The sequence below is a fragment of the Oryzias melastigma genome, linkage group LG24, assembly GCF_002922805.2.
Source record: "Oryzias melastigma strain HK-1 linkage group LG24, ASM292280v2, whole genome shotgun sequence".
Taxonomy (NCBI): Eukaryota; Metazoa; Chordata; class Actinopteri; order Beloniformes; family Adrianichthyidae; genus Oryzias; species Oryzias melastigma.
The window spans coordinates 12,877,994-12,904,779 of NC_050535.1; the positions used below are offsets into that span (position 1 = coordinate 12,877,994).

The 26,786-nt window shown below is 39.3% G+C and overlaps 4 protein-coding genes across 5 annotated transcripts in view; 2 read left to right on the top strand and 2 right to left on the bottom strand.

Annotated features, from left to right (window-relative positions):
• ints9 (integrator complex subunit 9) overlaps window positions 1-764 on the bottom strand; it is a 4,506-nt gene extending 3,742 nt beyond the window's left edge. Inside the window, exons 1-3 of the mRNA XM_024291871.2 lie at window positions 650-764; window positions 190-317; window positions 60-119 (exon numbers count right to left, since the gene is read on the bottom strand). Coding sequence (XP_024147639.1) covers window positions 60-119; window positions 190-317; window positions 650-658 — 197 coding nt within the window. The 5' untranslated portion in view covers window positions 659-764. The remainder of the gene's footprint in view (window positions 1-59; window positions 120-189; window positions 318-649) is intronic.
• Window positions 635-9,211, top strand: pla2g7 (phospholipase A2, group VII (platelet-activating factor acetylhydrolase, plasma)). 2 transcript variants are annotated; one of them, XM_036210595.1, is made up of 11 exons: window positions 635-1,376; window positions 1,488-1,621; window positions 1,719-1,869; window positions 1,952-2,045; window positions 3,051-3,119; window positions 4,409-4,580; window positions 5,755-5,868; window positions 7,118-7,209; window positions 7,610-7,780; window positions 7,851-7,999; window positions 8,071-9,211. In XM_036210595.1, the coding sequence occupies exons 1-11, from the start codon at window positions 1,322-1,324 to the stop codon at window positions 8,169-8,171; spliced, it is 1,302 nt and encodes a 433-aa protein (XP_036066488.1). In that variant the 5' UTR covers window positions 635-1,321; the 3' UTR covers window positions 8,172-9,211. The 2 variants fall into 2 exon arrangements, with proteins under 2 accessions (XP_036066488.1, XP_024147641.1); XM_024291873.2 differs by having other exon boundaries at window positions 1,112-1,376; window positions 1,456-1,621.
• A 71-nt stretch (window positions 9,212-9,282) lies between these two features.
• Window positions 9,283-23,810, bottom strand: tdrd6 (tudor domain containing 6). Its single transcript, XM_024291858.2, has 22 exons — window positions 23,653-23,810; window positions 18,215-22,567; window positions 18,024-18,091; window positions 17,683-17,743; window positions 15,946-16,707; window positions 15,763-15,830; window positions 14,691-14,748; window positions 13,207-14,208; window positions 12,983-13,059; window positions 12,835-12,894; window positions 12,593-12,755; window positions 12,408-12,484; window positions 12,287-12,337; window positions 12,124-12,187; window positions 11,895-11,983; window positions 11,446-11,499; window positions 11,287-11,305; window positions 11,030-11,103; window positions 10,877-10,925; window positions 10,361-10,440; window positions 10,094-10,139; window positions 9,283-9,749 (listed from the first exon to the last, which is right to left on the bottom strand). Exons 2-22 carry the CDS (start codon window positions 22,515-22,517, stop codon window positions 9,667-9,669), a joined length of 7,308 nt encoding a protein of 2,435 aa, XP_024147626.1. The 5' UTR covers window positions 22,518-22,567; window positions 23,653-23,810; the 3' UTR covers window positions 9,283-9,666.
• Window positions 23,811-24,344: 534 nt separating this feature from the next.
• Window positions 24,345-26,035, top strand: sf3b6 (splicing factor 3b, subunit 6). The gene is made up of 4 exons (XM_024291885.2): window positions 24,345-24,505; window positions 24,865-24,983; window positions 25,616-25,754; window positions 25,839-26,035. Exons 1-4 carry the CDS (start codon window positions 24,476-24,478, stop codon window positions 25,926-25,928), a joined length of 378 nt encoding a protein of 125 aa, XP_024147653.1. The 5' UTR covers window positions 24,345-24,475; the 3' UTR covers window positions 25,929-26,035.
• The last annotated feature ends 751 nt before the right edge of the window (window positions 26,036-26,786 follow it).

Genomic DNA, 26,786 nt, shown 5'->3' on the forward strand with positions numbered 1-26,786 from the left:
GATTATTGATATAAACATGATCGGGCCAACTGATTCTACACATCTCACTTCTACAAACCTTTTCCAAATTCATTGTTCCGTCCTTTGGGATCCATCCAGGGAGCTTGGATAGTCTGGGGCTGCAGGGATAAATAAAGCATTCTGATTCAGCTGTAATGGTAAAGAATGGTTGCAGAATATGGCAGTCACCTGTGCACCAGAGGAAGAGGCAGGAAGTTGAGGACAGACGTGGTGTCCAGTCCACAGTCCAGCATGATTGTGGTGGACTTAAACTTGAGCACATTGCAAGGCAAAGTGGGATGACCTGACAAACAGTACTGAGGGGAAACCTCGTTTTTAGTTAAGTGCAAACAAATTAAACCAAACGACTATATTTTGTCTTTAAAATATTGTCTGCAAACGAAACCAAACATGCCTCACGAAAAGAAAAAAAATCTAAGTTTAATAATGTTCAAGATTGTATCATGAAATGTTAAACCTAAATCTATTGTTGGTAGAACTGCTATGAGCTACACATCTCCATCAAAGCTAATGCTTTTAGCTTTATAGCTGCATCATTTTACGCAAATTATAAATAGTTTCTAAACATTCAAAGACTTTTATAGTTAACAATTTAAAATGAAGGAGTATATGTGTGTTTTTTACTCACCAATTTCATATTTTAAGGAACGAAGGATAAATTACTCCACAATGTAGCAGGTTTTTCTAGCAAGCCATATTTCTACTGAGCGTTCACTTCCTGCGTTCGCTCTCTGCTGCCCCCTGGAGGCTGGGAGGTCACATAAACAGAAGTCGAGCCCATCAAGGTTACATAAACTTGTTAAAAATTAGCTAATATATTTATGTAAGGTTAATTATTACAATGGTTGGACATAAAGAGGTAACTAATTTTAAAAATATATTTATAAAATACTATTTTGATGGAGACGCCTGTGAGAGAGTGAACTCAATTATTGCAGAACCCCCTATGATACAATAAGTAACCGTGATTACTCTAACTGGGTGAGTCGGTTCTGTTCTGTTCATTTAGAGAGGAAAAATCGGAGTCACGCCTCGGTTGGGTAAGGTTTTGCCCACGGCAGAGGCGGAGCGACGGCGTGTGGATGGTGCAACAGCCGCACAGCGATCAGCCCCGTCACATGCTAACAGCTGCGGGATGTCATGAACCGGTCAGGACGCTCGCGGGTGACTCAGACTGGCACATCATGATAAACAACGCCGGAATGCTACGAAACTGACGCCTTAGGACAGTGTGAGTCAACCCGCGTCTGGACTAGTAAAAACTCGAACATTTTGGTTTCGCCCAGTTTTTGAGACGTCGATGTTTCCTCTCGGAGGTGTCGCCGTTAAGAGATTTTACGAGTGGGTCAGGACAGGTAAGGAAACCCTGTCCGCCTTTGGGAGACACAACCCGGAAGTTTCTGACACTTGACAGCAGCCCTGTTATCATTTTAGGGTAACGCGAGTTTTCTTTGACGCGTTTAAAGGCACAGAGCAGAGGAAGAGGCACTCGCTGTGGCTCTTTGCCATGGGGCACTCGTGCAGTAACTTTGGGATCCCTGCAGGGAAGGGGCCCAACCCTGTGGGATGCACTGATTTCATGATGGACCACACTATAAAGGTAAACACTCATTTGAATTCTTGGGTTTACTAGAAAGTCTGCTTAAAAGTGTAACTAAAGTCGGGTTTATGTGACCTTGTTTCTGCCCTTTCTTCAGGGCTCCTTCTTCAGGCTCTACTACCCTTGCCAGGAGACAGAAAAGGCAGAAAAACCGGACTGGGTCCCGTGTAAGGAGTATTTCAACGGCCTGGCGGACTTCATGAAAATCAACAGGAGTCTCAGTGAACACATTTTTAAATACCTCTTTGGTAAATAAAGAAAATGACACTTTGAAAAAGGAGAAACCTACAAATTGTGTTTCATTAATATCAAGTGTTTCATTCGTTCTAGGGTCCTATAAGATCCCGGCCTTCTTGGACGCTCCGTATAAACCGGACGGAAAGCGTCCGGTCATTATCTTCTCCCATGGCCTCGGAGCCTTCAGGTACACAACCACTGACTGTGTTACACATCTACTGTATAAAGCTATGTTCACAGCGGCCATGTGAAGAGTATTTTTGAACGCATGTTGTGCATATTGTATTCACACTGGAAAAGCATGGAGCAGCTTATTTTTCCGTTATTCCTGCTCATTTGCAAACCTACTGATGGAAAAGGTTTTGTGCAACCTATGAAAGTTTTCTTTCACAGCTCTATTCCGAGATATGAAAGACTTAATAGTTTGGTCCAGACACAAATAATTTCTCCTACTTAATCAATTTTTCCAAATGGTTGGCACTTTCGTGAACAAAAAAATACATCATCCATTTTGTCACTACCAAATCAGAGTCCTTTGTTGGCCAAAGTGCAACTTGGGATGACTTGCAACGGCCGTTCAACGGCCTTGGGTTTTGTATGCCTAAAAACAGTCTAAAAACTTGCATAGTTAAACGTGAAGTTGAGAGTTTTGAACAGGAAAGCCAGAAATGTGTGTTTACATAGACTTTTCATTGAAAGTGGCCGCTTGAATGCATGTTGCTGAATGCAGTGTGAACATACCTTTAGAGAACTGGACAGAGTGACCTCTCCCTCCTTGTGTTATTGGTTTGCATAAGTCAAAATCTTGTAGCTCTATTGAAAACTAAACAGCTATTACTCTGTAATTTTTCTGTAGTGCAAGTTATTCTAGTTATAAAATGACCTATCAGATGTTTCAATAAAAGTACGTCATCTTTACTGGCCCCCATGTTGAACATTTGACAGATTCAGAAGCGATGACTAAGACTGATTTGGACTGCTTACTGATGTTGCCTGACTCCATTATGGCAGAATCTTTTTCGCAGAAAAAAAAAAAAAGATTAATTTAACACCATTTTGCTGGAGCTTTAAGTAATTCATTTTCTAAGGGTGGCATTACACTCACTCGGTTCAGTTCTCACAAACAGTTGTTGGTTTCACATTGCAGCTGCTTGCTTGCTTACCTGTCAATTGTGGAACTTCTGTTTTCCAGGACGTTGTATTCAGCTATCTGTGCAGAACTGGCCTCTCAGGGCTTCATCGTGGCCTCTGTGGAGCACAGGTGATTAGCTTCATGACATCACATGGACTGTGTTTGAATCAAAGGTTTCTTGTGTTTTTTTGGAATGAAAGAACATCCAAAAGATCTCATTTGAAGGGGCACACGGGACATGATTTAAGTTTGAATTTTAATTTTGGAGGAAATTTGAGTTGAACAAACAAAAATGGAGCGGTCTCCTCTGCGAGCGGCTCTGTTTGTTCGTGGAGTAGGAGGGGAAAGGGTGTGCAGACAATGGTATGAACCAGGTCATCACATTTCCTTTCAGTATAGAGACAAGGGGACCATATGGAGATGAACAGAGTGGCCTCAGTTTGAGGCGGCATGTCGCAGCGGGTTAAAGGCCGATGCACAGGCACCGTGTGGCTGTCCCGTCATCGCTGAGTCATCACAGGGACAATTTTCTTCAGAATTCAAAACAAATAATGTCGGCCTTTATGTCACATTTGGCAGTGAATTTGAAGAAGTTAAACCCTCAAGAACAGGATGTTTACTAACCAAATTGTTTAGTCTGTGTTTCAAAAAGTAACACTTGTGTAGACTCATGGCACACAAAAAAAAATGTTTCTTTCTCCTAAATCCTTCTCTCAGCTCATTCTGTCGCAGAGGATTGAGTCTGTACTGATAATGCCACGTTTCTCTGCTTCTAAATCAATAGATACAAGTGGATCGCATAAATTATCAAAGAGCGAATGTTATTTAGGTGACATGAATATGATCTATTCAGAAATTGTAACAAGTTCCAACAAGAAAAGAGCTACAGGAAATAATGACAGATTTCTACAAAATCCTAATGTTAATGCCACACCTTTAGTAAAATCAAAGAGTCCTTACCTGGTGTAAAGACAAACAAGTTGCAAATGGAGGTCATTTTTTTCCAGTCAGTGGTGGGTCAAGGAGGGACGTACTCTTCTGGTGTTGGTCCAGAGTCAACACACGTGTTCACCAGGAATTCGTAGAGCACATCATGTCCTCACAACTGACCAGCTTTGAGGAGCTGCTGGTTCTAGTAGTACTTGGCACCGGTCCACGGTGCTAAAAGTACAAACTCCGGGATTAAGGGCTGGAGATTAAGTGAAGAATTATGTAAAGAAGTTGTGACACGCCAGACCCAACGAAGTAGACAATGTCATAGGCGGGTCATGTCACGCCACACTGTAGCAATAAAAAGAGTTCTAACCAATGCAGAAGAATTCATTATACCATCTGATCTCTACTTGTTTCTAAACTCATTATTTATATTATGGGATGCCAATAACGTTTTCCCATGATTGTCTGCGGTCTTCCTGCAGAGACCAATCAGCCTCGGCTACATACTTCTTTCGTGAGAAGACGGAGTCTGAAAAGGCAAAAGAGAAGTCGTCGAAAACCTCTGCTTCCACCGACAATACCCTCGTAGAGGAGTGGATGTACTACAGAGCCCTGCAGCACGGAGAAAGAGAATTTCCCCTCAGAAACTCACAGGTGACTAGAGTTTAGTCCAGAGATGACTTACTCAGGTCTTGAGGGTCACACGCATATTTTCCAACATACCCTGCTCTGGCATGTTCTAATTGGCTGGAGACACCCGAACCAAGTAATGAGTCATAAGTAGGGCTTGGATATCTGGAAATCATGCAGACATACCGGCCCTCGGATTGTCCATTCACTACTTTGTCCATGAGGACTCTGCGATTAATTTTCATAAACATTTTGGACAGGTTTATGGATTTCTTGTCAAAAATGGCTATTGAAAATAATCAGGGAGTGTTATGCTACATTCACACCAGCCTCAGATAAGCGTGTTCCAGTGACCACTTCCAATGAAGTCTATGTAAATGCGCACATATGCGCATTTTGGGCTTCCACGTCCAAAACATTCAAGCATCACTAAACAAGTTTTAAATCTGTTTTCTGTAACCACCTAGGAATTCTGGTTTATACTCTTCAAGTGTCACAGAAAATCCTCTTCCTCAGTAGATGATACCCCTTTACAGATATATGGACATAGGGAATGAAATGCGAGATCGTCATAGTTAGAGATGCGAGACAAAAAAAGACTGCTAGCTGTTGCTGTCATCCTTTTTACTCAAGGGAAGCTTGAGGCATTTTATCAGATTGATGGATGGTTCAAACAATTCCTAAAAAAGTAATTCATCCAAACATCTACATTTACTAACACTAACTGTTAGTTTTGGATCAAATATTTATCTGCTAAATTACAGTCAATAGAATGCTTTTTTATTTTTTTAAAAAGCAGTCACGTTGAGGGCAATTCCTACAAACTATGGTTGTTTAAAAGCGTCATGTAAGGTAAAGGAAATTGAATGTTTGTCAATGTTTAGTGGACGGAACTTGAGTGGAATTTATTTTTTAAATGTTTTTATCAATGCAGTTTTAATTGAGTCATTTTGAACAGTAAAAAACATTGAATTAGCTTTTTGTGGAGGTAAAAGTCAACAGATCTTCAGAGTTAAAGCATAGAGGGAAAAAAGTACTGTGTTCACTGGAACTATAGCACAAACCACATCCTGAAGCCCATTATCTACATCGATCAATGTCAAGGTTATCCAAAAATAACAGGAAGTGATTATTGTCATGACAGGAAGTGCTTTGTTTTGTTATGTCGACACAATATGACGTTTGTTATATTTTCCAGGTGAAACTAAGAGCTGATGAATGCATCCAAGCTTTGAATAAACTCTTTGAGGTCAACTCGGGAGCAGCGGTACAAAACACTCTGAAGACGGAGTTCGACTGGACTACCCTGGAGGTAACCGTTAAGGGAACAAGCCCGAGGGCAGTGTTTCTTTTTGAGTCCAAAAGTAAAACGATTCTTAGGAGCAATTTTTAAAGAATTTTTTTAAAGTAGTAAAACTTCCCAGTACACACTTTGGCTTCATGCCAATAGTCCCGCCCACAACTCAGATACATCTCTAATGAACAACTGACGCTCTGCAGAAATTGTCCAACAGAACAACACATGTTTATAAATTTTCTGTCTAAAAATTACAATTAAAACTAAAAGATCTGGCAACGCTTTGAAAATGGATCAAAAACTGATCAGTGGGACTTTCACATTCAAAAAGCCCAGACTGGAGATTTGGGACTTGTGAAGAACATGCGTTTGCCTATTTTATATATTTATTTCCAGGATGTGGGAGTCAGGTCTAAAAATAAAAGCTCTATTTACAAAGCTTTGCATTGAGAATGTAGAACCACCAACTTCCTGTTTCTGTGTCCATAGAAGCTGTTTAAAAGCAGCTTAAATGAATTTTTATGGCAGCTACACATTAACTTAATGTTTGAGGAGTTGAAATGAAATAGATTTTGGACTTGCAAAAAGGTCAAAACGTTAAAAAAAAATACTATATTAACGTCATAAATGGCTGTTTTGCGACAAACATCAGTTTTTTTTTCTCTTAGCCATAATTTGTGATTGCGGTTCAACCTCAAGCAAACGTCTGCTGAAGGATTACATTACAATGATACAATTACATTTGACATGTAACCTTAATATCCTCTCTTTTGACATACGAGGTTCTTGAATTAGTTCAAAGTAGACTTTAAAGTCCCACTCCGATCATCTTTTGATGTACTGTAAAAGCTTTCCCAGTTTTTTTGTTTATGCCATTTTCAGTAAACATTGAAAAATCTCTGTGATTTTGTAAGACAGTTTTGGCAGAGTGGCAGTAGTTAGTTGGAAATTCAGCCTTGAGTTAGGATTGCAACTATTGGTGCGGAGCAACCCCCCCCTCCCCCCTCCTGTTGCTGAGAGGTCTTCCCAGAGTATTTTCTACATCTAAGTACGATTGTTTCTTTCATCTGCTCCTTACTCAAAATAATTGGAAAAAAGCCCCATTATTTTCAATGACGGAAACAAATGAATTTACATCCACTTTTACTTCAAGAAATGTCCGTAAATTTGAGATTTGTCTTCTGATCATGTGAGCTTTTTGAGTAAAGCATGACTGAAGAGTCTTGCAGTGCTTTGACTCACTGGGACTCTTGTGTGTGGACAGGACTCCATGGATCTGTGCAGGATAGCAGTGATGGGGCATTCCTTTGGAGGAGCGACGGTTATAGAATCTCTGTGCAAAGAAGTTAAATTCAAGTAAGTACCAAGAGAGCCGCTGCTGGGACAGAACGTTGGAGTTTTCCAGACTTCGGTCTTCAGTTTTTCTTTAACTGGTTCCATAAAAGAAAGATCACTTAATTCCAGACTAGATGTGTTCTGTCGAGCTATGAATGTAAATCTCTCAGATTTAGCAGCTCAAAAGCAGAGGAAGTAAGCCTAACCTCTCTTATTTTTGGTTAAAAAGTTAAAGAGAATTGCTCCCTTAGAGCTTTAGCTACTGAAACTCAGCAGGGTTGCTAAAGGGTTCAAAACCACACCCCTTGTGGCCATGCCAGGAACTGCAACATTTGGTGCTTCCGTGTCAATGTGGGAAATGGAATCTTCTTTTTATGAAGACACAGAACAAAGTGTGAATGTGGATTTTTTTATCGATCAGGTGTGGAATAGCACTGGACGCCTGGATGTTTCCTTTAGACGATGAGATCTTTCCACGTGTGAAGCAGCCGATCTTCTTCATCAACTCTGAGAAGTTTCAGTGGGCGGGAAACATCAGCCGAATGAAGAAGCTGGACTCTACAGTGATACAGAGGAAAATGATTACCATCAGGTGAGATCAGAGCATGGGTTTGTGATGGGAAAGAGAAACGGGAAATGAAACTGGTTTTGTGTTTCTTCAGAGGGACGGTGCACCAGAGCTTTCCAGACTTCACCTTCCTGACGGGGAACTGGATTGGGAAGCTGATGAAGCTTAAGGGAGAGATCGACCCGGAACTCGCCATTGACCTCTGCAACAAAGCAACCCTAGCTTTTCTGCAGAGACATCTTGGTAAGAAAAATAGAACAGATTCATGTTTTCACAGAACGAGCTTCACTTAAATTCATCTTTCATTTCTCCAGGCTTGGAGAAGAACTTCAACCAGTGGGACCCTCTGATTGAAGGGGAAGACGACAACCTCATTAAAGGAACTAACGTAGTCCTGCTTCAGTCTTCCATATGACCCCCAGCCCCCCCACAAGGACCTGACGGCGACCACTTCCCCCTCTGGAGTCATTGCAGCGGTCCCTCAAACGCCAGGCCAGACTGATGCGGCGTTTTCTGACATTTTTTCTGACATTCACCGAGGATAACACGTCTACCTCAACACGAGCAATGATTCTGTGTCTCCTCCAGAGGAAGCACTCGGTACTGTTCCCGTTTTATGGGGTCTGTGTGTTGAGTACAAGCAGCTCAGGACTTCCTGTTGCTCAAGCGACTGTTTTCTGAAGAATTCTTGTGATCAGTTTCTAATTTGTTAAGGAAGAAAAATTAAGATCTTGAAGAAATCCTGTGTGAGAATCCTAACCCTCCAATCACAGCAGCCGACTGAAGGCTTCATTCTAACTGGGAGCAGCTCATTAAAACACTATGGATCTTGGTTTGTTGCAAACATGCCGTTTGTGACGCGTTTCCTCACTCCTGCAATGAGTTTTCACATAATTTCTGCCTTTTTCTTTAGCTACAGCTAACATGACTGCAACACAATCTATGGCTGAGGTTAACTGTAATCACTAGTGCAAACAAGTCATGCAATCTTCAACAAAAACGAGTTACATCTATGACGATGAATTAAAACAACTAATTATTGATCATTTTTTGTTAAAGCGTTCACAGTGGTTTTAATTATGATTAACATTTTAATCACATTTTTTGCCAAAATAAAGAAAAAAATGTATTTTCTAAGACGTAGTTTCTGCAGAGCGGCAGAGGTTGTTGTGGTCGGGGCAACACCGCCCCCACTTCCTGCTCCCGAGCGTTCACACAACTTCTGTATTAAAGCGAGTTTTCAATGAATCAGAAGGAAATCTCTGAGATCAATCCTGCTAAAAGCAATAAGCTGAACTGTAAAAAAAAAAATCTAATGTCTTATAGGAAGTGTGCTGCTTCTCATAATTACATCATTTCCTCCTCAGGTGCATCTAAAGAGTTCCTCTCATCTGAATTTCCTGCAACACTTTTATACATTTGTACTTGAATGAAATAAACCTGGTTTGTATGTTTTTAAAGTTTCATTTTTTTCCAACAGCATCTAAAATAGTATCAGTGATGTCGAATGAAAAGATTTCTACGTCTTTTCAGCAGAACAAAAACATTTTATTATATTGAAGATCCTCCAGAAAAAGAACATTGTCTCAACTCGTCTCAACAAAGCAGTAATATTATAGAATATTTTTAGGGAACAGAAGCAGATTCACACTAAACCGACATAAATAAAATATTCATATCTTTGAATAAATCAGAAATTAACGTTTGTTTTTTTTTTGTTTCATCAAAAGAAAAAAAATACAAAATACTTGGAAAATCCCTGACTTTAGGAGGAACACTGACATGGAAATTGAAAGAGTAAAGAGTGACATTCAAACTTGTACTAAAGATGAGCTCAAACAGAGGAGAACTTGTATGAAGACTTTAACAGGCCTCAGATGCCATTTTTATCATAAATAAACAGAAACTAGCTACTTCTCTGGAAGCTTCTCAGCAGGAAGAACCTCAGGCGCCGGGTCCTGGATCGACAGAGATGTGAGCGACAGCTGGATACCTGGGAAAAAAGAGATTGATGGAATAACCATTACTTAAACTTTGATTTAACCAGATGAAGACCATATTTCTTTTTTTTTTTTTTTTTAATAGACTACTCCTGAGTCCAGACATGAGGAAAATGACGTTTAATAGAAAATTAAGCTCAAAATAACATTTAATTATTTCTTTATTCAATTCTTAAGTCAGGAGCAGACAGAAAGATGTTGCTTGAAAAATATCTCGTGTTACGTAGAGTGGGCTCCGAGGAAGAGGGGGCGGGGTTGCTCTGTGCCAACAGTCCCGCCCACAACTAAGAGGTTAATTTCTAATAAACAATGAATATTTTTCGAGAGCCTCACTTACATTGATCTTCAGCAGGTTTTTCTGTAGATGACGTATCAGGATGATCCTGTGGAAAAAAAGGAAAAAAAAAATCAAAGCACAATTTAAAAAAAAAAAGATTTTAATTTCCTTCATCAATTATGTCAAATATTTTACTAACATGGAACAATTGAGGCACAGACGATTGCAGCTCAAAGAGATTCTTTAAAATGTACACTTATTTAAAAGTAAGAAACTTGAAGCCGTTGAAGAGAAATCAGAAAAAATGATTTCAAATTGAGTTTTTACCTTTTCCCAGTTTTCCTGTTTTTGTCCATCTGGAGAAGGAAATGGATCCTCATCTTCCTCTTCGGCTGCTGGTTGACAGTCTGACAGGAAAAAGAAAAAAGATGTGTAATTTTTATCTTAAAGCCCCAACAGTTCTAGTAGTCAAAAGATGCGTTTTTTAATTATTTGTTCTTTCAAACACAAGTCTGTTCAGAAGTGTGCGATCATGGGGGAAACTTCCTAAAGTGTGAGGTTAGTTTGTGACTAATTATTGAAATATGAACCCGTACCTCCAAGATTTGAAGAAAACAAAGTTGAAAAAATAGAGATTTTAAGATCTATTCTGTTGCTTTTCATGCTAAACAAAAATATGAAGTGCAAATAAATAAATAAAATGTGAGCCTTTGTAGATGCCAATGCTTTCAAACTAAATATCTGGACCATTGTGTCAAAATTAAGTAAATAACCTGAATCAATTTTTAAATGAAAAGGCAAGAAGAAAGTTTACAAAAATAAAAAAAAAAGATTATGACAAACCAGAAGACTCTCCTCCACTGATGGACTTCTCTGGATTAGTGAAGTTGTCCTGAAATAGATGAATGTTTATTAATGTTCAGAAGTTTCTTGAATAAAAAAAAAAGTTCTTAAAATGAAACATTTGTAGTCAAAAATGATTCATAAATTTCTCACCTCAACAGAAAGACTTGAGGCCTCATCCTGCTGAGAAACCTCTTCAGATTCCTCTGAGATTCCAGATGAATTCTCTACGGAGAAATTCACACTCAGTGATGATATAATCCACACAAGAGCGCAGTTTAAAGCAGTTTGACAACAAACCAGAAAAAACGCTGTAACATAAGAAAACAAAACTGAGTGTTTTGTTTTGGTTTTGTCAAGACACCTAAATTGAGGTTAAAAATGTAATATATTTTGGAAGAAAGACTCACCTTTATTATCCAGCTTTTCCTAAAGTTAATAATAATTTACAAAAGGAAAAGTGTTAATAATAGATAATGCAATACATTCTATTTTTTAAAACACAGTTATATAAAAATGAATCAACTCAAAACATTTAGCAAATGAAGAATATAAAATAGAAGTCTTACGTAAATTGAGTCTTGTCCACCTTTGACTTCTGGTCCAACATCTTCACAAGCAACCTTAAGAAAGAAAAACAATAAATTTATTCATTTAAAATCAGATGATGTAGAAATACAGACCAAAACAAATTTTAACCAGATTTAATAATTTCAAAATAAGAGTCCAGAGTGAAGCAGAGCTGTGTTAAAATGTTTTATAAACACATAAATTCTTCACTTTCAAATGAAATAAAACTATTTATGAAACACGTTTCATACCTAAAAAACACAAAGTGCTTCAAAGAACAAAAAAAAAAGATTCAAACATAAAAACTAAAATAAAAACAAAGACCTTCACATTAAAATACTTATTTATAAAAATATTGAACATGTTACATATAAATACGCTGCTTAAGCATGTTTTAATTAAAGAGCTTTAGGAAAGTTTTCAGACTGAGCTTTAATTTGAAACTCACAGAGACGACTGGAGTCACTTCCTCTTCTCCTGCGCTCAGATCTCCTTCTTGACTCAGTGTTTTTTCATCAGCACTCTCGTCTTTTAAATCTGTTATTTAAAAGAAAAAAAAAATGAGTTTAAAACCAATGACATTGAATTAAAACTTTTAAATGTTGTCATCATAACTTTGACATCCAATGCAATCCCAGAATTCATCAGGTTTTCTTCATGCTTCCTCAGTGTTGTACCTGTGCTGAAATCTGCAGGACAGCTCTCCTCCACGCTGGTGGACACCTCCCTGCTCTCGTCATCCTGAACACCAGAAAAACAGTACTTACAACTTCCTATCCATGATCAAGTCTTTTAAAGAAACAAAATAATAACTAAAGAGAAACCAGAAAGAAAACGTGCCTGTTTGTGGACGTCTGCATCTGTGTTCTCATCAATAATGTCTTGAGGAACCTACACAGAGAACAATTGGTGAGAATTTCAGGATTTTCCAGAAATCTTCAAAATAAAAGCATTCATTTACGGGTTGCTCTGCACTGGAGGCCGTCTCAGATGACCCCAATGCAGAGTCTTCCTCTTCATGTTTCTCCTCATCTGGCTCTACGGAAAAAAGTCATGGAGAATAAAGACATCACTCAAGTTATGTCCCTTTATGCTGCTCGATTTCTACTAAACCCTGAAAGACAAACTTTCAAATGGATTTCTCACCAGAAAGATTCTGCAGGCTGCAGACTGATGCTTCCATCTCTTCTATGTTCGACGTTGTGGTTTCAGGTTCATCGATGTCTTCTCCAACGTTCTCCAGCGGCAAATCAAGGCTTTCACTCTCAGCAAATGCGTTGTTCTCCACATCACTGTCACTAAAGAACAGCTTACAAATACAAAAAGAAAGAAAAAATACAAATTAAGCACAGAAATAAGCATAAAATGTCAGTTTTTCTTTGCTGTACCTGTTTGGGAACATCTAAAACTTTCTCTGAAGTCTCCAGGAAATCATTTTTTCGAGGCATCTGAAGAATCACACAAAGTCACTCGCTGAAATTGATGGAAAAGCTCAAAGGCAAACCTTCATTTTAGTCAACAGTGTCTTAACTGTACCATGTGCACAGCTCTGGAGGCTGTCGGAGGAATCGATGTGATCCTTTCATTTTCTTCTTTTTCCTCCTGACCTTGCTCTGAGAGGAAGAGGGAAAAGGACAACAAATAACAGAAAACCTTAGAGTCATTTGTTCCAAGTCATTCTAATACATTCATTTTTTTAATAAACAAGAACAACTTTGAATCTGAAATATGGAACATAAAACCATCAATGCGTTTCTCACCAGTCAAACTCTTCATTTCTGAGCTGCAGGCTGATGCTTCCTTCTCTTCTGTGTCAGATGTTCTGGTTTCAGGTTCATCTACGACTTCTCCAATGTTCTCACGTGAGAAATCAAAGCTTTCACTCTCAGGAGCGTCAACAGCTGGAGGACTCTTCTCTCCACTTTGGACAACGTTCTCTTCCACTTCGCCTTCATCTGATGAACACTCTTTAGAAATGTTCTCCTTCATGGTTGGGAGGAATTCGTCTTGCTGCTGCTCTACTGTAGATTCTTCTTCCTTATGAGAAGAGCAGACACCAACAGGGGATTCTTCTGATGTTTCTACCTCTTGTGTGAAGGCCGAGATGTGGGTTAGCTCCTCCTCCTCTTGCTCCTCAGAGAGTTCAGCAGGAACTTTACACACTACAGGCACGCCACCGTCTTCTAGGCTGACCTCCCACACTGACCCCACCTGCTTGATGAAGCAGCATCTCAGCACCTTTTCCTCACAGACTCCAATGTCTTCTTTGAAGAGCGACACCAACTCTGGATCCAGCATTCTCTGTCCCAGACCTTCAGCATTTCCCAGCATGCAGTGGGTGCTGTAGGCAGGAAGCTGGAGGAAGGACTGCTGGAGTCTGCGCATGTTGGAAACTGGAGCTTCGGCCATGTTTCCATAGTCAATAAACTCAATCAGAGCCGTGTGCTCCTCCTGGATCTCTTTCACCTCGGCTCGGTACCACGAGGAATCTTCAGAAAATTCTGCCAGAACCAGATCACCCACACACACATCCTGGATGGGGCTGTCCTTCTGTGTCCGCTCTGGCTGGTTCAGCTGTTCCACCAGGGAAAGCAGCTCATCCACTTCATCAAGGCGCTGCACGTAGAAGCTGAGGGGACTGTTGCAGTGCGAGACGTACACGTCCACCGTCATTCCTGCTGTGATTCTGCTGAGAGGAAGTTCTGGGAGCTGAGGGAGTTTTCCACCATCGACTTTACGCTGGGATTCCGATCTAGACGATTCTGAGACGAGAAACTTCATTAGATTATTGGACTTTAAGATTTTAGTTACATAATCCAAAAAGTTCAACCAATTTCAAACATTTCTATCAACATAATACAGAAAACTGATGCAGCTTTTAGAGATCCATTCATGAAAATCCCTTTCAGAAGATGGACTTTGGTGCTTTTATAAACAAAGTTTGATTTGAGATGAGCTTTCATTTTTAGTTTCAACAATCTACTTTCTTTAATTTCCACATTTGTATAAAAAGACAAAAACAAGCTCTAATAAACACTAAAAGATTGTTGTTTTTTACATTTATGACCAAATGTACTATATGCATCGCTTTTTCACATTGTCTTTAATGTAAAACTCAAAATGCTCACTTTAAAGGAACCTTAGACTCAATTAACGTTTGTTTTAGTATTTTTTTTTTTTTATAATTAGTGTTTGTGTTGGACTAATGTTCACACATTTTCCTGAGGCTTCCAGATTGTCATACCTGCTCCGACATCAGCTGAAGGTCCGTCCTTCACACAGGAACACTGTCCACTCTCAGCCTGAACAACACAAACGTTTTCAGCGCAAGCAACCAAAAAACAAACTGAATTTAAAAACACACAGAATGTTGTGCTAAATGTTTGAAATTTTTTTTAACTAAATGGCTAAAAAATATTAGAAAAGGTTAAAAAAAAATAAAAAATTTAAAGTTGTATAAAAATGTTAAATGTTCTGTTCACACTGAACACATTGAAGGTTTTATCACGCATTAGTGAGTTACTGACTTCACATAGATTATCAATTTTTAGGCACCTTTATGTATTTTTATATTAATGTTTAAAAGACCCACTCTAATGAAAAATATGGTTTTGGTGTTTTTAACATGTTCTTGTGGCATTTTTCTGATGTTGATTAAAGACTTATATAGAAAATTAAGCTTAGAATTTCATTTCTGGGTATTTCTTTATTCAAATTTTTGTGAATCAAGAGCAGAAAAAGTAATGTGATTAGAAAAAGATCAAAATTGTGACCCAGACGATATATTGGGTAGGGCCACAAGCTCCCTGCTCTGCTCCACAGATGTATATTTGTAGACAATTAGATCCATAACCATCTTTGTTTTCCTGATTCAAGAAAAAAAAACATTTGTCTATCCTAAATAAGAAAGACAAAAATGATTATTAGATATCAATGTCTTGTTGCTCATATAATGACTGTTCAGCTCTTGTTGCAGTTTAGAGAGGAAAGAAAAGAATATTGTCCTCTCAGTTTTTCAAGCAATCTGCTTTTCAAAATAAAATTCTTCAATCAAATTCATCTGAAGACATTGCAGATCAGCAATGTGGTTAAATTTGCAATCATCGCCCAACAAGTTTAAAATGTAGTTGAACCTGTAAACTAAAACTTAAATTAAAAACAATGTTTTTTGCACTGAAATGTCAAAATAATTGTGTGCGCATAAAAAATTAAACACAAGCTAAAAGGAAAATGTTTTTATATGCTTATATTTCAACCCGTTTTGAGACATCTCAATGTATTAATGATGTCACTTAGAACATGAATTTATGAGTTACTGTTTGGATTGAGCTTCTGGCAGTCAGAGGATCCCATGAAGTGCCTTCATCTTCCTTAGAAACAGAGTCTGAAAGAGCAGAACCACAAAATTGTAAAAATAAAAACAAGATTATCAGTTATTTATTTGCTCATTGATGAACCTTCATCTGAATGTGTAAAAATGAAGGTGAAGTAGTTCTGACCTGGAAAACATTTCTTGCAGGCTGGGCTTTCCATCTTGTGCGTGAATGCTTCTTCATTAAGTTTATTCTCTGCTGAAGAATTTAAGACAAACTCAGGAGCATCAACCGATAGGAGGCTCTTCTGTCCTCCTCGGGTTGACTCGTCAGCAGGAACTTTACACACTACAGGCACGCCGCCGTCTTCTAGGCTGACCTCCCACACTGACCCCACCTGCTTGATGAAGCAGCATCGCAGCACCTTTTCCTCACAGACTCCAATGTCTTCTTTGAAGCGCGACACCAACTCTGGATCCAGCATTCTCTGTCCCAGACCTTCAGCATTTCCCAGCATGCAGTGGGTGCTGTAGGCAGGAAGCTGGAGGAAGGACTGCTGGAGTCGGCGCATGTTGGAAACTGGAGCTTCCACCGTGTTTCCATAGTCAATAAACTCAATCAGAGCCGTGTGCTCCTCCTGGATCTCTTTCACCACGGCTCGGTACCACGAGGAATCTTCAGAAAATTCTGCCAGAACCAGATCACCCACACACACATCCTGGATGGGGCTGTCCTTCTGTGTCCACTCTGGCTGGTTCAGCTGTTCCACCAGGGAGAGCAGCTCATCCACTTCATCAAGGCGCTGCACGTAGAAGCTGAGGGGACTGTTGCAGTGCGAGACGTACACGTCCACCGTCATTCCTGCTGTGATTCTGCTGAGAGGAAGTTCTGGGAGCTGAGGGAGTTTTCCACCATCGACTTTCCGCTGGGATTCTGATCTTGATGATTCTGAGACGAGAAACTTCATTAGATTGTTTCTTTGTACTTTCAACTTTTAGTCATCAACATTTTTTTTTCAAGGATCCATTTTTGAAAAAAATAACTTTCAGAACCAAATGACCTTTGACACAATCTTTTACTCATAATTTTACACAAAAAGACAAAATAAAAGAAATAATAAACATTAAAAGGTTCATATCCAACATTTATGTCCTACTGATCTTCTGATTACATTGACTAGTACCTTCAGGACATTTTAATGTTGTGATCACACCAATTTCTGCTATTATCACCAGATCTTTAACCTATTGCAATCATTTTGGCCAAGTTCAACGTTTTAATCCGTATCAAGTTAAGAGGCTCAAACCTTTAAGTCTTTAACCCTTATAAGATCATAAAGGTTCTTGGAGCCTATCCCTACCACTGGTGTACAATGCGATACGCTCTGGACAGGTCACCAGTCTGCTATAGGGTCACACACCCACAAACTCTCACTCCAAAGCACAATTTAGAACTAACTATGAACCTATGAAGCATGTTTTTATCAAAAGTCGTCTGAAAGTTATAGACAAACTACCCAGGTGTCTGAATGGCAAAGTGAATTTCAGAATTAAAGAACTTTAGAGAAAAATTGAAGTTATGATGAAATGTTAGCAACAATTACACAGAAACTGAATTAAGGCAATGTGACCAAAAGCCACATTTAACCTAGTTAAACTAAAATATTAGTTCTCCAATAGCCATTAGAGGAAAATTGTGTTGAAAAAATAAAGCAACTTTTGTCACAACTGTGTAAAAAATAAAAATAAATAAGTAAAAAGCTGACGTGACTTTAGCCTTTTTGTGTTGCAACATTTACAAAAAATGGCTGTAAAATCCTTAAGAGAGTCTATTAATGTTCTTTTTAGTCATTCGTTTTTTATTATTAGTTTTGGTGTTAGACTAAAGTCTAAAAGTTTTCCTGAAGCATCCAGATTGTCATACCTGTTCCAACAAAAGCTGAAGGTCTGTCCTTCACACGGGAACACCGTCCGCTCTCATCAGCCTGAACAACATACAGAGAAAACAAAGTAAATTTAAAAAGCAATGTTTTGTAATAGGTCTAACATTTGTTTGTTTTTATCACAATCTAAAAGTAAAATTTTTGTCTTTAAGTTTTGGCTTTTAATGTTGCTTGAAGATCAGGTTTTATGACAAAAAAATTAAAAAAAAAATGCAAAAAACATCCAAGGATAAATAAACATTTTTTTTTAACACACACCTTCGTCTTTAAATCAACAATTCAATCAGTTTGTAGTTTTCTAAACATAGTTTATATAATTTACCGTTCTGATTCCTTCTCTAGCAGTCAGAGGAGCCCCTGGAGTTCCTTCATCCTTCTTTGTAACCGATTCTGGAGGAGAAGAATGACAAAAGTGAAAAATTAAAGTAAAAGCAATAATCATGTTACTTTACGTAATTTAGTTGCTTATCAATAAACTTTTAGGTGCAAAAGTAAAAGTAATCTAGTTCTCACCTGAAAATCGTTGCTTTTCAACTGAAGAATTTAAGACAAACTCAGGAGCATCAACCGATAGGAGGCTCTTCTGTCCTCCTCGGGTTGACTCGTCAGCAGGAACTTTACACACTACAGGCACGCCGCCGTCTTCTAGGCTGACCTCCCACACTGACCCCACCTGCTTGATGAAGCAGCATCTCAGCACCTTTTCTTCACAGACTCCAATGTCTCCTTTGAAGAGCGACACCAACTCTGGATCCAGCATTCTCTGTCCCAGACCTTCAGCATTTCCCAGCATGCAGTGGGTGCTGTAGGCAGGAAGCTGGAGGAAGGACTGCTGGAGTCTGCGCATGTTGGAAACTGGAGCTTCCGCCATGTTTCCATAGTCAATAAACTCAATCAGAGCCGTGTGCTCCTCCTGGATCTCTTTCACCACGGCTCGGTACCACGAGGAATCTTCAGAAAATTCTGCCAGAACCAGATCACCCACACACACATCCTGGATGGGACTGTCCTTCTGTGTCCGCTCTGGCTGGTTCAGCTGTTCCACCAGGGAGAGCAGCTCATCCACTTCATCAAGGCGCTGCACGTAGAAGCTGAGGGGACTGTTGCAGTGCGAGACGTACACGTCCACCGTCATTCCTGCTGTGATTCTGCTGGGAGGAAGTTCTGGGAGCTGAGGGAGTTTTCCACCATCGACTTTCCGCTGGGATTCTGATCTAGACGATTCTGAGCAGAGATGCTTCGCTTCAGGAGGAAAAAGATCAAATCTTTGATTCGCTGGAGCTTCTGCAGTCTTAGAAGCACCATTTGGTATTGTATTAAACGACTTCCTTTGATATGGAGGTTTGTACAGCTCTAAAGCAGGGTGTCTCATCTTCTTCACGCTTTCAGAAAAGCCATTTTCATGCTTCTGCACAGCCTGCAGATTCACACTTGGACGATTTCTATCCACAATGCCGGCACTGCTCTTAGATACGGCTTGCTCTGGAAAATCTCCTGTTGTCCTCAGAGTTGGATCCTCATGAGGCCGAAAATCTTCATGGCTCTGCTGCTTCTTCTGGGCTTTATTAAGAAACATTTTCTTTATGTCAAAATTGATCTGAGAGTTCCCATGATACAGCTCAACCGGAAACTTCCCATCAATCTGTTGGGCCACAACACGTGCCTTAAATTTGCAGTTTAGCACAGCTGTGGTAAACCACTGGTTCACCTCGCTGGAAACATCAGGAGGAACATCTGCGAGGCCACAGAGAACCGCTTGTACGGGCACCGACAGTATGTCGTTGGCTCCTTTAGGAATTGGGATCAAGTCAGATTCGTCCATCTCAATTGTGTCACCAACATCAACAAAGTGAACCAGTACAGCTGGCTTTGTTTGCTTGATCTGAGCCCTGTACCACTGGCCATCGGTGTACTTAGCAAAGCATAAAGATGCAAAGACTTTTGGAAACTTCACCTTCTGGAGCTGATGGCACAGACTGTTCAACCTCATGGAGAGTTTCTCCATAACATCTTGGTTCTTGTCCAGATGACAGTAGAAGTGGTTGACACTGTCCACATACGTCACCCTCACTTGTTCTTCTGTCCCTACTTTGACGTCATGGGCAGAGTAGTAGTACGTGCACAGACTGGCCGACGGGCCGTTGAGTTTCTGTGGAAGTGGGCTTGAAACAAGCTTGGCCATAATGGTGCAAATACTCTCAAAGGGGGTCTCTAAGTCCACAACGTTGTAAATTGTCTTCTCCTCGTTGTACATGACAGCATACACTGTGCATTTCAGAATCCCAAAGTTGGACGCAGCATCTGTGACAAAGTTGAAGAACCTTGCTTCCGCCTCTTGGTTCCAGTTGTTGACTAGAGTTGTGGGATCCGTGAGGTTTAACAGGCTGCATCGGAAAGCTTGGCCGTCCAGAGTCAGGAATTCAGGGCTGATTCTCCTCAGGGTGTAGATGGAGACCGTCTCAGTTTGTCCATAGTCGACAAACAGCACGTCGACGTGTGGCGTTTTGTGTCTGCGAACCACAAGAGCTCTGTACCACTTTCCATTGCTGGGATGTTGAACTACACATGACTTTCCTACATCAGGCTGGAACTCACTGTTTGCGTAATGAGACTGCAGGTCATCCATGAGCAGATGCAAGTGCCTTGTGTTCTGTACCAGCTGGCACCAAAAGTCATTTGGGCTTTCAATGCAGGACACGATGACATCCAGGAGGCTTCCAATGCTAAACATGCGTGCTTTAAAGAGAGGAGCTTCCTTGATGACAAAACCACCTTTGGTCTGGGGCTGAACTTGTTCATCTCTGCATGATGGGACATTTCCATTAACATGTGGCATAACAACCAATGGCTGACTCAGCTCAAGCCATTCTGCATGACCTAAGTTGCACATCAGTCTGCCAACATCTTGTTCACTCTGCGCGTTGGGATCGGTTAGCTGGACAACATAGCCATCTGCATTTTTGACTTTCACACATACATTAAGCACCTTGTCTGTGACTACTTTGGTAAAAAATTCAGTTGCGGCGTCATTCCATCTTCCCTCTTTTGGTCCGACACTTGCCAGGGAACACTTCAGTGCTAGCTGTGGTAACTCTTTGAACTCCGGAAGGAGACTTCTGATGTCGCTCCTGTCGACCACTTCTGTGTTTCCATAGTCTATGAAGAATACTTTGACTTTTGCGTTGCCAACTTCACACACAGACGCTCTGTAGAATTCATTGTCTTTTGCCTTAGCGACACAGTAGAGTCCAACAACTGGATTCTTTACATCTGTGATCACTGAATCTTTGTGCAGGTGGTAGATTTTGTCCAACAGCTCATCCAACTCCTTCCTGTAAGTCTCTGTTTGGATCCAAAACTCTGAGGGACTGATAATGTGGTAAACAACAGCTGAGTGTGATGAGTTAGGGGGGAGGTTTTCAGACAGAAGACACTCGTCTCCATTTTCTCTTGCAACTTGTCCATGAAGAAACATGGTTGTCTCTGGTGTCAGATGCTGTTTGGGAGATGCTACACTTTGGATGGAATACCTTGCAACCGCTTCATCCCCCTCAAGCAGACAGCATTCCCTGGAACCAAACAGCTGGTTCAGGTTTGTGTTGTGATCGCCGTAGAGTGTTACAGAGTAAACTCCCTCAGAGACGTTGTAGTACTCAAAATGGGCGGAGAGCGTCTTGTGGAGAAGGAGGGATCTGAGGAACTGGATTTGGCTGGCTTCCCATCCTGATCCTTTGTCGGTGATTCCGAGGAGTGAGCAGCTGTAGGTGAACACTGGCAACCTGAAGAACTCTGAGGGAAGCTCCCTGATGTTCTCCACTGGAACAAACTGTTTGGTTCCATAGTCCACGTTGAAAACTTCCACCAAAGCATTGGTTGGAAACAGCTGCTGTACAACAGAGCGATACCACTGGCCGTCGTTTCCTTTTGTTGCAAATGGGCAGCCGATCATTTCGGGGTACAGGATGCAGCTGACCCTTCTGCCTTCACAACGCTGTGTGAGTTTCTCTGAGAGTCTTTTTAGCTCCTTTGAGAAGATCTTCAACTGGCAAAAAATTTGCTTTGGACTTATCACCTCTGTTACGGTGACAACCTCTCTGTTTTCCACTGACAGCTCTAGATACATGAACAGCTCCGGGTTTTGCTGTCCACCGCCTGCTCCTATGAAGAGCTGCTGTGTCTCTAGAGGTGCCTCAGCCCCACTTGGGGATTTCAGAGTCATCAGAACATGGTTCAGGAATAGGGGAGGAGAAAGCTCCATTGCAAACCCCATCTCGTACATTTGTCTAGAAATAGCAGGGATGTGCAGCAAAAAGATCTTGTGTGACACCAGAACTTCCTGCACATGTGCTGCTACAGACTTCCCGGTAAAAGATTTTAGATATTCTTGCGCCATTGGAGACCATCTCTTCTCCTGTGCTCTGGGTAGCACATTAGCCAGCACACAAAATTCTACTTCAGGAGAGACTTGGAAGTACTCCTTCTTACCCCATGCTAGCATGCTGGTGGTAGCACTGCAAGTCATTCCTTTGTCAATGAGGAATACTTGGTAGCTAAAGCCATGTCTCGACACTATTCGAGATCTGTGCCAAGTATTTTGTATCTGAACCAAACACTGGTCACCAGGATTTCCTTCCAATTCCTTAAAAATGGCTCCAGGAGACTGAATGTCACTTGCTAAGCGCTGATAATCTGCCTTGCTCTGTTGGCTAAATTTGGCCCAGAACTCCACTAGCACACAAAGTGGATGCAAGTGGACCCTTGTGATCACGGCCGTTACATCTGACCCTCGCATAGGCAGACCCGGGATGGAAGACATTCTGGAGGCTTCATGAATTTTAGCTTCAAGTGATATGTGCTAGATGTTACCTGTAAAGCAACAAAAAAAAAACACGAATGGACAAACTGTCAATGAATTTAACATTTTGGACAAATAAAAAAAGCTGCAAAACATGTTATTGAGGCATATTTAAAAAGAAGATGTGTCGTTTATTTAAGGAGAATTCTGTTTTTTAAAAAAAGGCAACATCTTTCCAAATTCAAATGACATTCATGTTTGAACAACAGAATTTTCTGTATTTTAGAACTCTTAAAGACCCACTCCAATGAAAATCTTATTTTTTCTGATGATGGAGGACATATAGTTAAAAAAATGAAGCAGAATATGGATTAGAGATTATTTGAAAGCTCAAAATTGAAATTCTGAGTTATTTCTTTATTCAACTCATTGTGAATCAGGAGCAGCTCTCTGATTGTATCTTCTGCATTACATTTACGCTCTAGTCTTTTCCAAACTGATTTTATTTTAATTTGTTCCTGATTCAAAACAATTTAAATTCAGAAATCCTGATAAATGCAACAATAAGCTCAATTTTCTTTACATGTCTTCAGAATATATCATTAGAAAAATGCCACAAGAACATATGAAAACACTATTTTCATTATAGTGGGGTTTTTAATTGCCAACCAAGCATTGCAAATTAAATATGTGTGCTTTATTTGTTCAGCTCCAGTGTGTTCTCAGCCTTGTGTCTTTCTTTAGTTAACTTTGAGACACTTGTGTAGCGATACCATGCTGGGATGACTCAAAGAAAAAAAGTTTACCTGAAAATCTAACTGTATTGAGCTTTTAAAAAATCTAATTTCTAATATCAAGTTAGCTCAAAATACTTAACTTACAAGGTAAAATGAATAAATTATTAATACTAAGGCCTATCCTACTATACACTTAATGTTATTCATATTTTTGTTTAATTGTCTCACAGTTCCAGTCGCATCTAAATCAGACTGTCGGTTGCTAATCTCAGCAGCTAGCACAGTGCGGTGGCTATGCTAGGTTAGCAATAATAGGCGAGTTTCTCGACACGGAAGTTTTGGCAAAGAACGAAAAAGCTAGGGTGAAGTTCAGCTAGCGTCTTGGTATAATATTACAAATTTGTAAACGTAAAACTCACCAGTTTATTCCTCGCAGACCAAAAAAAAAAGCTCTACGTCGATTTTTCTCCAAACCACGATGTGAAAAATCAAAAAAGAACCGTCTAGATTTTCTTCCAGCAACGCCTGGTTGACATTAGGTCAAACTCCCGCCGTAACGGTTAATTGTGTGAGTCGTTAAACCACACCAAGCGCATGCGCGCTACTTTTTTTTTTTTTAATCCATAACCGGTAATTTGTTTACAAAAATAAAAGCACAACTATTTAATTATTTTATGTATTTAACACGCCAGTTATATTTATACCTTTTGACTATAAAATTGTAAGCAAAAATAATAAAATACACTTTGGTGTGTGTCTTTTAAAAAATTAACAAGGATAGAATCGAGAATTTATTCTTTTAAAATTCGTATTTTGACAAGGTAAAAATATTAATTTGTCGAACATAAAGTTATATTTTTAAATGAAAAATAAAGTTGTACATGTACATACTGTTGTAGTTTATTTTTTAAGTCAATGGGGGGAAAAAAGAGAGGTTTAAATTAACATGAAAGTTTTCCAAAAATACATTTTTTGGGGGGTAGGGGTGTCATAATTAAGGTATTAGGCTTCCATTATTTATTATGCATAATTGTCAAAATAGAACTAAAATAATCAATTTCATAATGGTTCGAAATGTTTGCCATTCTTTTTTGAACCACAGGAGGGCAGCATGTACCTGTTTCGTCCTGTAGTCAACAACCGGATGTTCGTCATAGTTTTCTTCTTCCACTTCCTGTTGAAGGCTAAAGGCACTGCGTGTTTGTTATTTAGCATTTGTTTAAGACGAAATAAACCCTCATCATGGCTATGCAAGCAGCAAAACGTGCTAATGTAAGATTATTTATGTTTAACTTTATCATATGACAAGGAATGTATGTTTTTATCTTTTTCTTAGTGTTCACGAAAGCGCCAGTTAGCATTTTGTTAGCCTTTAGCACCTAAAAGAACTAGACAGCATCGCTACGTGGAATAAAAACGACAAATTCGGCATTTTTTATTTGTTATTAGTCAAATAAATATAGTCCATTTAAGTATTTATTTGTATTTTTTTTATTTTTTACGTTATTTATTTTGTTTTTTGCCGTAGAATATTCACTTTATGTAGTTAATTAATAAACGTGTTTGTTTACATATATTATGCCTATAATTTGCTTTTTTTAAACCACTTTTTTCTTTGCTATGTGTTGCAGATTCGGTTACCCCCGGAGGTGAACAGAATCCTGTACATAAGAAATCTGCCGTACAAGATCACAGCTGAGGAAATGTACGATATCTTTGGCAAATATGGTCCCATACGTCAAATACGAACGTAAGTTTTTCCTCTACAAATACACCTGTTAAAAAGTATTTTCTTAAAGACCCGACCACAGTCACTAACAACAATAAAAAAAAAAATCATGTTATCATTTTCTATGTAGCATAACACGAAGTAAAATGTTTAAAACTTAGATGCACATCAATATTAATTGTAACAACGGTCCTCAGATGATGACGTTTTAATGATAAGTTTATTGTTTTTTTAAATATGTTTGGGTTAATTCGTATCACTATTTAAAACCCACTTTGATCATTTTTCACCTGTTGTAAAAGCGTTCCCAGTGGTCTCTTAATTATGATAAGGTTTTTTTTTTTTTAAATCAAAATCAAACAACTGTGTAGTTTTGATGGAAATAGTTTCCAGATCTTGTGGGCTACTAGCGTATCAGCTACGTAATACTTACGTAATATTTCTCAAACAGCATTTTTTCGTCACGTCCTTACTAGCAGCAAATATAATAAAGAAATACTTTAGCTTAATTTTTCATTTTGTATGTCCTCCGTAATCAGAAAACTTACCACAGGAATGTTAAAAATAGCTTTTTAAAATTGCAGTTGTCCTCTAAGGACAACAATTAAGATGAAATACATTATGATGTGTGGCTATTTCATGTATTTCCTTAGGGGGAACACACCTGAGACCAGAGGAACGGCGTATGTTGTTTATGAAGACATCTTCGATGCCAAGAATGCTTGTGATCACCTGTCAGGATTCAACGTCTGCAATCGCTACCTGGTGGTTCTTTACTACAATGCCAACAGGGTATGTTCTTTTGTTTTTAAATGCATTTAAAACCCTGTTTTGTATTTATTTTTTCTTACCATCAACCCATTTACATTCTTGCAGGCTTTCCAGAAGATGGACACAAAGAAGAAGGAAGAGCAGTTGAAGTTCCTAAAAGAAAAATACGGCATCAACACAGACCCTCCCAAATGAGTTTTTTTTACAACTATTCGGCTTTCACACACCTTCAACTTCTCTGTACCTGTACAAATGTTCTCTTTTTTTTTTTTTTTGGCTGTTTTTAATTTTCATGTTTTTTTCAACATTTCAAAGGCACAACCCACCTTTTGTTGTGTTTCATAATGACTCCTCTTATATTAACTAACTTTTAATTTGAACTGAAACCAGACAAGCCTGTAGGGTTTTTTTTCCTCTTAACTTTAAATTAAAATTAACAGGTCTTTGCCTTGTGCTCCAAGAACATGAGTGGACATAAAGTCTAATGTCTGTTTAAAATCCCCTTTTTTTCTTCTGTTTTGTAAAATAAATGTCTCTTTTTCTTTAAACCTGTTGTCTTTTATTTTCTAAGCACCCCATATAAACTCACTTTACTCTCTTTTTTGTGAAGCTGTCACATCAGACAATAGTGTTTTTTTCTCACATTTACACCTAAAAGAGAGCTTCTTCTGAAAAAACTTAGCCAAATTGAGTCATTTCTTTGAATCGCTGTATCTCTATTGGGTTGACAGGGTTGCTGGAGCTTATCCCAACCGTCAGGGGAAACCAGAGTGCACTCTGGACAATTTGGCAGTCTGTTCCAGGGCCACACACATACATACACTTACATTCACATCTAGGGACAATTTGAAATCATCAGTTAACCTATAAATCATGTATTTTAATTGTGGGAGGAGTCTAAAGTGCCTGGAAAAAGCCCACACATGCAGAAGGAGAACACGCAAACTCCATTCAGAAAGGTCCCAGCTGGGATTTAAACCAGGGTCTTCTCACTGAGATGAACGCTGACCACTACCCCATCATGCAGTGGGTGACATCTAGTGGTTGGTTTGC

Coding starts and splice junctions, on each gene's coding strand:
- pla2g7 (XM_036210595.1), top strand. CDS start 1,322: ATGTTTCCTCTCGGAGGTGTCGCCGTTAAGAGATTTTACGAGTGGGTC. Junction 1,870..1,951: donor CATTTTTAAATACCTCTTTG/GTAAATAAAGAA, acceptor CATTCGTTCTAG/GGTCCTATAAGATCCCGGCC. Junction 7,781..7,850: donor AGGAAAATGATTACCATCAG/GTGAGATCAGAG, acceptor GTGTTTCTTCAG/AGGGACGGTGCACCAGAGCT.
- tdrd6 (XM_024291858.2), bottom strand. CDS start 22,517: ATGTCTTCCATCCCGGGTCTGCCTATGCGAGGGTCAGATGTAACGGCC. Junction 18,092..18,214: donor TGAAAAGCAACGATTTTCAG/GTGAGAACTAGA, acceptor CTTCTCCTCCAG/AATCGGTTACAAAGAAGGAT. Junction 11,984..12,123: donor TCCTGCAGATTTCAGCACAG/GTACAACACTGA, acceptor TTTAAATAACAG/ATTTAAAAGACGAGAGTGCT.
- sf3b6 (XM_024291885.2), top strand. CDS start 24,476: ATGGCTATGCAAGCAGCAAAACGTGCTAAT. Junction 24,506..24,864: donor AAGCAGCAAAACGTGCTAAT/GTAAGATTATTT, acceptor TATGTGTTGCAG/ATTCGGTTACCCCCGGAGGT. Junction 25,755..25,838: donor TTTACTACAATGCCAACAGG/GTATGTTCTTTT, acceptor ACATTCTTGCAG/GCTTTCCAGAAGATGGACAC.